Source organism: Oratosquilla oratoria, chromosome 30 (assembly GCF_046742065.1).
Source record: "Oratosquilla oratoria isolate Oo_2021 chromosome 30, ASM4674206v1, whole genome shotgun sequence".
In the NCBI taxonomy this organism is placed as follows: domain Eukaryota; kingdom Metazoa; phylum Arthropoda; class Malacostraca; order Stomatopoda; family Squillidae; genus Oratosquilla; species Oratosquilla oratoria.
Window position 1 is genome coordinate 4,686,260 of NC_134806.1, and position 12,500 is coordinate 4,698,759.

General features: G+C 41.5%; 1 protein-coding gene across 30 annotated transcripts in view; it reads right to left on the minus strand.

Annotated features, from left to right (window-relative positions):
- The window catches only part of LOC143040991 (uncharacterized), a 577,258-nt gene that overhangs the window by 171,520 nt on the left and 393,238 nt on the right, over window positions 1-12,500 (minus strand). For 28 of the 30 annotated variants that reach the window (XM_076212488.1, XM_076212484.1, XM_076212489.1 and 25 more), the window contains one exon: window positions 1-603. This exon is cut by the window's left edge and continues 655 nt beyond it. In XM_076212488.1, coding sequence (XP_076068603.1) covers window positions 1-482 — 482 coding nt within the window. In that variant the 5' untranslated portion in view covers window positions 483-603. Of the gene's footprint in view, window positions 604-1,531; window positions 1,860-12,500 lie in introns of those variants that run through there. The other 2 variants (XM_076212477.1, XM_076212485.1) reach the window with 2 other exon arrangements.

Consider the following 12,500-nt stretch of genomic DNA (forward strand, 5'->3'; position numbering starts at 1 on the left):
GACAACGAGGAGAAGGTGGGCGTTCGCCGCGAGCGGCCCGCCTTGAGGGGCGGCAGGGGCGTGCGGCGCTCCTTGCTCATGCCGCCATCCTCGATGGAAGCGTTCTGACCCCGAGAGTCACCGGCGATGGGGTTCAAGGACGAGGGTCGCCTCGAGATGGACTTCTTGACCGAGGAGATGACACTCGACACCCCGCCTTCCTCCTTCTGCCAAAAGTTTTTGATTCCGGACGGGAGTGCGCCGATGGGCCGGCCCCGGGACCTCTGCGGTGACACGACGGAGCCACCGGTACCCACGGGGCTTCCCAGGGTCCCGCCGCCACCGCCGCCGCCGCCAGGCGCGACGTCCTGCCCTCCGCGACTAAGCACCTCCACGCCGCCGCCACCGCCGCCGCCACCGCCGCCGCTGCTTCCGCCGCCGCCTCGCCGCTCTCCGTTCAAATTCGAGGAAGCAGCAGTGGCCCTGACGCGGCCCTTGGACATCCTTGGGGGCGACCAGGGGCTGGGACCGCGTGAAGCCTTGTGGCCCGCCCGGGGCCCACAAGGTCCACCTCCTACACCTCCGCCTGGCGAGGCTCCTGCCACGCCACCGCCATGCCCGCACCTGAAAACAAAAGAAACACACATCAGTGCCCAGTCACTCTGCCAAAGAAAAGAAAAGAAAAAACAGACGCCATATCGAGTCCGCTTGTAACGGCAATGCATTTTGGGGACATTATTCTAGCTAACGCCAGACGATTTTATTCAGGCCACAGGGGGGATGGGTACCTCAGGGCACAGTGAGGTTCAATCAAATAAAATCGCCTGACACATGCCATAGCAATATATATATATATATATATATATATATATATATGTATATATATATATATATATATATATATATATATATATACCACAGAGTTTAAACAGAGAACAAGGGTAAAATGCAAATGGTGACCTAATAGGGTCAACTAAACAAATCACAGTTGCCGTAAAAAAAGTGTGTATATATATATTATATATATATATATATATATATATATATATATATAATAGAAAATAATAGATTGTTCTTCAGATGATAATAATAATAATAATAATAATAATAATAATAATAATAAAACAACAATAATAATAGTAATAATAATAGTTGTTAAAGACCACAAACTTTCACACCACTAGCACCAGTGACAAAAATGTAAACACAAGCGAATACCATATATGGGCAAATCCATTGGCATTTCCTGCACCCACCACTCCACGAGTCCCCAAAGGCCAGAGTTATGTGTCTCAAGGGATTTCCATTACAACCTATTACGAAAAACGCACACTCGCAACGTCGCTCGCTCACTCCCCCTAAGTAAGCACCCTCAACTTCACTCGTGATTATTGGTTCGTTTCAATGGACTATAGCCTACTTGGGAAAGACCATCCGCTCTCAAAACAGCTGTTACGTTCAAAGTAGGCGAAAACACCTAACCCCCCCCCTACACACACACACACTCCTTCCCTGACCTGACATGTACACCCCCCCGCCCCCGCCCCCCCACCTTGGGCACTGCGTCAGTCGGGTCACCATCGTGGATGTGTAGTGGCATGCGCTCTTGGTAAGGACCCCCGGTCTCCTGCCGCGGCCGTCGTCGAAGTGGTCGTTAGTCCGGATAAGTGCCGCGCCGTCGCCGTCGCTGCCGCTACTGGCATCACCGAAATGTCTTCTGCTGCTGCTGCTGCTTCGGCACCAGACAAGAACGTCACACTGATTGCAACAACTTCGACAAAGCACTTCCAAAGGCCGTCCAAGACAATCGCGTCACACCCCGAGGAAGGGGTGGGGCTCCTGGAGGTCTGGACCAATGAGAGCATGCCACGTCATGAGGACAGCCACCGCTACGACTGTATCACGAACGGCAAGGACGACCCTCCCAACCCCCAAAAGCAAACTTATCTGATACGTCATAGGCTCGTTCCAGACGGACATAATTACGAGGTGACATGTCTCGCATACTAGACAGAGCCTACGAAGTCCACTGCCAATCAATCATATATTACACAATCTTGGTTTCCTAGACCCAAACTAGTCTTTTCCTAATTGCATCAAAAACCATACCCTTATACGGCAAATATACATACCTACTGTATTCCATGACAACTCTTGTGTCCTATGCCTCTGGCTCAATATCACCCAATGACAGACCAGAGGCTTTGCGAAAATGGCTCGCCAAGGCTAAGATGGAGAGAGAGAAAGAGACCTATCGAGGCCTTAGAAACTCGGTCTCTCGCTTTTAATAACCATTTACATGCACAAATCTTCCGCATGCTTCTGATTCCGTCATGGCCTAAACCTTGATATATATATATATATATATATATATATATATATATATATATATATATATATATATATATATATATATATATAATATTGTGTGTGTAAAAGTAGGGAGTAGATTTTCTTTGATACAGAATGCTATCATTTACCTGTGTATGTATACGTGTATATTATATATATTATATATATATACATATATATATGTATTTATATGTATATGTATATATATATATATATTATATATATATATATATTATATATATATATATGTATAAATATATATGTGTATATAATATATATATAATATTATATATATAAATGTATATATATATATATATATATTTCTAAATAGAAATGTAGTAGCACATTTGTAGATAACACACAGGAACCCACAGTCGGAGAAAGAATAAACTTCGAATAAAGAATAATCCTATATTTCGGCTATCAACTGTAGCCCTCTTCAGGAATAAAATCATCAGTGACGGTGATGTCGATCAAATAATTCCGACTGTCGTCCCCGGATTCGAACCTCGGGAGGTAGATTAACTTCCAGGTTGGAGAATTTTTTAAAGGGTTAGTCGCTCAGTCGGTAAGGCGACGGCAGTGAAATTTCACGAGCCCGGTTCGAATCCGGGGACGACAGTCGGAATTATATATATATATATATATATAATTATAATGTAATTTCTAAATTTCTTAATACAGTGTCAATATATATTTCTGCTGCTCAACAGCAAAGGCTTAGTTCTCTACCATATGTCACGTCTCGTTTGAGCCAAATGGCCGTTAGCTGCTTTCCACCTCCCTTCGCAAGACGGGAGCCCCGCCCTGACAACCCGAGCACGAAAGGCAAGGGCGAGAGCTTCGGCCGCAGCTTAGCGCCTCCTGGCGTCTGCCCGTCACAACGATAACCACTGACGCAGACAGAAGCGCTAGTGAAATACGGTCCTCAGCAACTGGTGGCAATGACGCGCGCCAAAACCAATTTATACAGTGGATGTTGTCGTAAAGGGTGCATCAGTCGTTCTAATAAATATCAGTCCACTTGCACACTCGTTGTATCTAATTCTGACACTGAATTCTGGTTAACGCCAGACGATTTTATTCAGCTTTGGTGAACACATGAACGCGAATAGGGAATCCGATAAAAAAAAATAAAAAAAAATTACCCACGTTTACAGGACTCTAACCGACCCTGTCTACGCCCAAGAAACCTGAAGACAAAAACCCATCCAGGAGTCAAAACCCACTAGCAGAGCTCGAACTCTGGACCTACAGAAGGCAGCCGAGCACGCTAACCCTTGGACCACCTCACCTCCTCCTCCTCCTCACGCAGAGCCAGGCTGAGTTAAAGCCAGGGGCTCAGCGGCGTGATGTAGGGAAAACGTGAGAGGCCCGTCTGTGAGTCAGAGGCACATACAAGTGTTGCACACATGGTTACACAGAGTGACTCACAGGCTCACATAGGTACGGTATATGAAGGTGTATGTACGGTGTATGATGGGGGAGGGGGGTAGAAAAAAAAATGTTAGATATGTTTTGTCCAAAGGGGGTTTTGTCTTATATTCTTCGTTTACATAAGACTGTACATCAATGGAGGGTTTACCCAACCCCCACCTCGCCTTTGACGTTATCATACACAGGGATCCGGCGCATTTTACCCACGTCATGTGACCCTGCGATTCTTCAGAAGCCGATAAAGGATGCAATTCACTCCTAACGGGTCTCTTCCCCCAACTTACCAACCCACTGCACTAACTTGACCTGACCTGACCTGATCCTCTTTCGACATAAAGTACTATCCAAAACCATCACACCACGTGGAATGGATACACACAACCACAAAGTCAAAACAGCGGGGATATAACATGACGCCACCCTGAAGTGTAAAGGGAAGGGACCTGAAATATTTCACGTCGGGGAACGGACCCTCCGGGAAAGAACTAGGGTGCTACTGCGCCGCCCAAACGGGTCTCCTCCTGTCCATGCCCCGAGACAAAAAACATCAAATAAATATCCCTTAAAAACGCTCTGCGGCAATAGCCCCCTTTAATACACAAATATCTTTTCGTTTTCTTACAGACTTCTCTCCCCCTCCCACAAACACCGATCCCGTGAGTGCGGGTGGTCTTTTCTCGGTAGTCCATAGGACTTCCAGGCTCAAAAGAAAGCACCGTATAAACAAGCACATAGGAGTTCTCCTCGGCTGACACGTTTACTGTCCCCCCCTTTTTTTTTTTTATTCCAGATCACTCTGCTCCCTCCTCATTCCTTATTTCCTTATGCTTTTCTTCCCCTCTCTCTCTTCCTTCCTCGCCTCCAGTACGGCCAGAGGCGTTATCACATTAGCTATTTTCCCTCCGACTGTCGGAGCAGATTTCTAGACCGCAGCGTTTGGGAAGAAATATGATACGCTGGAGGGAAATAATTTTTCTCCAGTATATCGAAATACATTATATATATATATATATATATATATATTATATATATATATATATATATATATATATATATATATATATATATATAAATATATTTTTTTTTTTTTTTTTTTTTTTTTTTTTTTTTAGAAAAAATAGTTTGCCGTGGTTATTTTACGGCGGAAAAGGTTCTGGAGGTGGGTGGGGGCTGGAGGAAAAATAGCCCAGTGTGATAGTCCCTTTACTGGCATTTCCCCACGACTACTTGAACGAAGAACGTGACGAGTGAATAAATATGAAAACATTCTGAATACTTATGAAGTTATCGATTTACAGCAATGGTCCGATTCCTATAACCCTTCCCCCGATTTTCATAAATTTACTAGTTTGTTCTATCTGCCGCCAGGCGATTTTATTAAGCTGAAGTGTTTATCCCATTACTTCTTAAGAGGGCGAATTAATTACAACTTTATTCTAACTAACGCAACACGAATTGATTCAGTTTACAGGGACCAGCTAAGGTGTAAGACGAAACTAAATATTCTATTATAGTGAAGTACATAACAATTTCATTTAGCTGAGGGGGAACCCACGCCTGAAGAAGGGGAACACATCTCCCAGTGTTTGCAAACAGATGCGTGTGCCCACAAGAGCCCCATCAGAGGGCCTTCATACAAACTCAGGTGTTATAGGAACGTTATTACACGCAGCCCAAGCCTACACGCCATGCATTAGGGCATATACTGTATGCACGAGCTCGCTATCTCTCTCTCTCTTTCTCTCTCTCTTTCTATAGCTCTCTTACACACACACACACACACACACAGCAGCAGCAGCATTCCCCATAGATAGGGCATATACGAGTTCTGTTCTCTCATCAGGGAGGGTAATAGCTGTCGATCACGAGTCCGATACGTGATCCAAACCCATGGTGAATCACACACACACACACACACACACACACACACACACACACACACACACATACACACACAAACACAAAACACACACACACACACACAAAAACACACACATACAAACACAACACACACACATACACACAGAGTTGCATACCTAAACTGGAGCCTAAGAGAAAGCACACGCCCTTCTCGCCATGCAACAATGCAAGAGTCTCATTTCCTGTTTATTACATGAAGAAACTTCGCCCGTCGCTCGAGCGTGATGCTCGAGGTCGCGACTGGCACGCGACAAAAGAGGAAGAGGAGGAGGAGGAAGAAGAGGAAGAGGAGGAGGAGAACGGAGGAGAGGAAGGAGAAGACGATGATGGTGAAGGACAAGAAAATGACGATAGGAGGAGGAAAAAGGACAAGAAAGAGGAGGGGGTAGAGAAAGGTGCAAAAAACGATAATGATGTACAAAAAATGAAGAAAGAGGAGAAGGAAAAGGAAGAAGAAGAAAAAGAAAGACAATAATTAGGATGACAAGAAACAGAAGAATAGGATGATGGACAAAGAGGAGGAGGAGGAGGATTAGGAGAAGGAAACGAACAAAGATAAGGAGAACAAACTGAACAAGAAAAAGAAAAACAATGTTTGGAGATAAGATTACATGGCCTACATCTGCCGACTGCATATAAATGCTGAGCAAGATTTTTTTTTTCTCCATCGAACTGAACACAGAGCTGACGACCTCCGCTCCCACTTTATCTACCTATAGATGTCTCCAGCCACGTCGGGCCACAGCCGTTCTTGTGAAGGGTGCAACTGTCGTGCAATTATCATAACCCGTTCACCGTCGAATGACCTCCCATTTAACTTCCCTAGGGTAACATACTCTATACGTTTATTCTGGCTAACGACAGAAGATTTTATTCAGTTCATGGGAGGTCATCATGGCAATGGGAGTGAACGTAATACCAATGGGTTCACTGTAGAGTGTCTATGGACGATGGAGGAACAAGTCACAGTTCTTGTAGACATGATCTTACATTGAGAACTCTAACTCACGAACTATGAAATGCGGGCTAAGCAAGCTAATCACTGGACCACCAACGGTTCAACATGGGTCACAATAGGTCACAGTGGGTCATAATGGGTCACAATATCAAAACATGGGTACCGAGAGGAGACCTTTAGGTCCATGACGAAGTAGATTGCAATAAATATGTAAACAAATAGCCAAATGGTCAAATAAATCAAGTCAATAAACAGCCAATCAACAACCAATACAGTGTATTACTTCGGTATTTATCCAACTACATCTTAAAACCGGCCAATTGTGCTACTTGTAACTGCATCAGCGGGAAGTTTACTTCATTCAATGACTACACTGACCGTAAGACAACTGCACATCAGGACACAGCGTCATGACACAGGAAAACCTTTTGCCAACAGCGACCCGACAGCCAACTACGAAACAAAACCATATACAAACTACATACACAGCTGGTCCCTCAATATAAACATAGTTACTGATGATGTAACGAACACACACACACACACACACACACACACACACACACTAACTCACGATATAACAACACTGTAAAGTGTAAACCTTTTATTTGTCACATCGATCCAATTATGTTTACAAAAATTACTTTAATTATGAGAGACCCAAAGAAAAAAATTTCCTTACTCAGCAACGAAATGTTTCCATATTATATATATATTTGTGTGTGTGTGTGTGTGTGTGTGTGTGTGTGTGTGTTTACAATCAGCACTACAACCAGAAACTAATTTCTTCAATACAAAGATGCACTCTACATCCATTCATACCATGTTTCCATATATTTCTTTGTTCAACGCCTCGTCTCCAACTAGCTATAACAGGAGACTACATACTCTCAACGTGTAGGGCATCAAATCAGTGCCACAAGCCTCAGTGCATAAATAGTGCACTGAATTGGGAATCATAAAGTCTATGATGCCTAACGCACCCAACTGGGTGTGATGTGTGATCTGATTTTTTTCTCTCCCAAGATGGGACTGCAAGCGTCATAATTCGTGTCTCAGATATTCAAAAGCAGAGTCAGATCTACTCAATCACTCTCCTCCTTCAAGAAACGGTCGTGAATATCGTGGGCTACTAGCCAGGCAGCATTTCGAAACAGGTGATTACTTTCGAGGATACGAGAACATTGACGCGAGATATGATGGCAGTTTATTGGCTCCCTAGTATAGAAACCCTCTCTATTACGGCCTAACTGATCCACAACGAGAAATATTCGTGACAGAAATTACAGACGTATATTCCCCCAAAAATTGAACGCCTTGGTTTGTAGGGACAGAGTCGAAAGGAGGAGGAGGAGGAAAAAGAAGAAGCAAAATAAGAAGAGGCAGAAGAAGAAGAAGAAGAAGAAGAAGTGGAAGAAGAGGCAGAAGAAGAAGAGGAAGAAGAAGAAGAAGCAAAGAAGAAGAGAGAGTGGCAAAATGTCCCCAAAATCTAAACACCAAGAGGTCTGTACGGAACCGAGACATGGACACGTGAGCCAACGACCTAGATTAAAGGGAAACGAACATCTTGCTACACAATGATGGACTTATCTATATACCAAAAGCCCCTCCCCCTCTCTTGAAAAACGAGGTAGCCAGCCAAGGGATGCAATCACCTTCCAACTATGCCACGCCCTTTTATCTGGGCTCTTTTTCGAGTAAAGGGTCATCCCAGACCCCCGCCCACTGCCAAAGGCAATGCGGCTGGACATTAAATAACAGATATATATTATAGTCTGTACGGTCTAGACACGAGGACTCAAAAAAGAATGGAAGGTGTAACCGGCCACGGGAACAATGTGAGGTTGAATTACCAGTTGTATATGTGTGTATAAGTTTGTGCGTGTATATATATATTATATATATATATATATATATATATACAGTATATATATATTATATATATACACACACACATATATATACATATATATACATACACACACACACATATATATATATACATATATATACATACATATATATACACACACACATATATATATATATTATATATACATACATATATATATATATACACACATATTAAACATATATATACACACACACACATATTAATATATCATATATATATATATATATATATATATATATATATATATATATATATATATAAAACAAAGATTTGTTCGACAAAGAAATGCATACGGAACTCGCTCTACGAGTTCACGACACAGATATCTCCTGTTACAAGAACGAAAGAAAAGGAGACTAAGAAATTGAATAATCTACCTACTTATTAGCAGCACCAACAGCGTCCGTGAAGAACAGGAAATGGAACATCAAGAGGCAGAGAAGACGTAATAACGAAAAGGAAAGAGAAGGAACGAAAGGTGTTGATGTATCACGAGAGACAAGACCTTTGTTGCCGTATCTGGTGTAAACATGTGATGGGGGGAGGAAAACGTCCAGAGTTATGTTTTGCTGTTTCACGTTGATGTGTGGCAACCCATGCCAGTGCAAGCAACTATCAGAGCTACAAACTGACGAAGCGAGACCTAAATAACTGATGCAGAGGCCATACTATGTAACACTGTTATTGTTTTTGTTGTTGTTATTGTTGTTGTTGGAAAAAAAACCTGTCCAAAATGTCTTCTTCAAAACAGTCCGTAGATACAATTATAATGTAACCAAGAAAACTGTTGTCACGATTTTTAATGAAAATTTAAGAAAAATATGTGCCTAATCTGTTTGAGTTTTGGCTCTACATAGACGAGTACCTTCAATTACTTGAAGACACTTTACCCAACTGACTTACGACCCACGTTTGCTGGAACAGCCTCCCCCCCTACCCCCATCCCCACATGGGAAGGACCTCGAGGAAGAGCCAACTACGGACCGATTCCTTGAACTGAAAAGCCCACTGGGCGGCGGGACTCGACCCGTGACCTTTCGGCCGCAGACAAAGCATTCTAACCACAGCGCCACCAGCTGTCACCGGCGTCCAGGACAAAGAAGTCGGAGGGGAAGGAAAACGGGAAGGAAAAGGGGGAAGGAAAAGGGGAAGGAAAAGGGGAAGGAAAAGGAGAAAACATGGAGAGGAGTAGAAGGAAAAGGAGAAAGGAAAGGAGAAGGAAAAGGAGGACGAGGAGGAGGAGGAGGGGGAGATAGGGAAGGAGGAGGAGGAGATGAAGATGAAGGAAAAGGAGAAGATGGAGAAGGAGAAGGAGCAAGAAAATGAGATGGAAAAGAAGATGGATAAGAAGAACAAAGTGGTTAATAATAATTAAGAAGAAGAAGAAGAAGAAGAAGAAGAAGAAGAAGAAGAAGAAGAAGAAGAAGAAGAAGAAGAAGAAGAAGAAGAAGAAGAAGAAGAAGAAGAAGAAGAAGAAGAAGAAGAAGAAGAAGAAGAAGAAGAAGAAAAGAAGAAGAAGAAAAGAAGAAGAAGAAGAAGAAGAAGAAAGAAAGAAAAGCCAGGGGAAGATGGACGAACATCTTCAATCCAGTGACGGTACGTCAACGAGTTTTGTTCAATACGAGACCAGACGGTTTTGTTTAGTCAAGGAGTGAACTTGGGACGAAAAAATAAGGGAGGGGGGGGGGGACAGGGGGGCTCGAGCGACCGAGCCCTCCCCCAGTGCTCTCCCCTCCCCCAAAGTTCACATCCCCTTAGTTGGCTAAAATCGACCAGAAGTGGACTGAATAAAATATACAAATTACAAACACACACACACACACACATATATATATACTGTACATATATCTACACACACACACACACACACACATATATATATATATATATATATATATATATATCACTGAGACAAAATGTTGTAGCACATTTGTAAATATAATCACGAAGAACCCACAGTCGGAATAAAAGGAAACTTTATACACACATATATATATATCTATCTATATATATATATATATATATATATATATATATATATATATCTTTATATTTTATATTTTTATATATATATATATATATATATTTTTATATGTGTGTGTGTGTGTGTGTGTGTGTGTGTGTGTGTGTGTGTGTGTGTGTGTGTTTATTTGATATGAATCAGTTGAAGTTATATCTAAAATAACTGAACAAATTAAACATCTGAAGTTCGTATTAAACCTATAATTCACATTATGTGAATGTCATTATCTGACATAAATTGAACTTAATTCACTGACAGTGGGACTGCTATCAACATTCACATAATTCAGTCACTTTAAATCTAGCTTCCGTTTTTTGGATTTGATATTCAATTATTCTAAACATAAATTCAACTGACTTCAATTAATACTCACATATTTTAATATATCAGTGGTCTTATCCAATCTGTATCTAATTTTATCTATTAATTTGTTTTTAACTCAATTTCTATTTTAATGCTATTATTTTTCAAAGTCGACGGAAAAAGTCGACGTTTTTTCCACTACTGTGAAAGCCTTACGACCTACTGGATGCGACATAAGCGACTAAATACCATTTACGTCAGTTTGTCAAATGATAACGATAATCCGCTGTCGATAATGCTGAGGAATGACCTCGCCCTCATGCTGATCTATGCTGACTTCAGAAATAATTCCGCCACACCTACGCGAGACAAGCGAGTTCGTTTGAGCAGAAATGACTTCGGTTATAATCTTTTATTTATCGAATTTCCAAATGTCAAATGACCTTTGCGTCGTATATTGAGAAGCTGAATGACGAACCAAGTGAAACCTTTACGAATAATAGAAACATTGTTGACGAAGACTTTGGGAAGTCTGGAATACTGTCAGCGAAGTCGTCTTCCAGCTTTTCAAATTCACAACATTTGACAAGAATCTAGAATGTGTGGCGGAGGTTTAAACAACTTTGTTTAACAGAAGGCAAACACCCCATGGCGAGCACTTTCCATCATATGATACAGACACACAAACACACACACACACACATATATATATATATATATATATATATATATATATATATATATATATATATATATATATATATATATATATATATATATATATGCAAAGTAGACCACCTGGAAAAAGAAACTAACGAAGTAGAGCGCTTTCATATATTACATATTCAGTGCAAAAAGTACCAAGTGGTCTACTTTGCATAAGTGAACACATGTACTAGTGTTCTTAACACACACACACACACATACACACACACACACATATATATATATATATATATATTTACTTGTTTCACTGATCATACTTATGGAAGTTACAAATTTATTTCATAGATTAGCCATCACGAAAAAAATCAAATTTTTAATGGTAGACAACGTGCGCGAATGGTTTTCAAAGTATGGACCTAACTTTAGAGATAGCGATAAGTTCTGCTGGAAGCCAATCGCTACGGTCGATGCTCCAATGCCCAAGAACGAAAAACAATGTCAGTAGTACCAACTGTAAACATATCACGTCAGTCGTACCAACTGTAAACATATCATACCGTTAGCGGTACCAACTGTCCATGTACAATGTTAGTATAAATTGTCCACATATTACAACGCCAGTGATACCGTCACGTTACAAAATCAGTACCAACTGTCAACTTTTTACAAAATCAGAGGTACCAACTGTCACTATATTACAAAGTCAGTGATACCGGCACTGTTACGAAACCAGTGGCAACAACTGTCACCTTGTTACAAAATCAGTGTTACCAACTGTCACTGTATTACAAAGTCAGTGGTACCAAATGTCCACACATCACAACGCCAGTTGGTACGTAACAAGTCTGCCATTTGTGTCCGACATTCTCCACCAATTCTAACGACTTGTACCGTTTCAACACGGTACATCTTACATACATCTGAGGGAGCGACCTCCATCCAGAAAC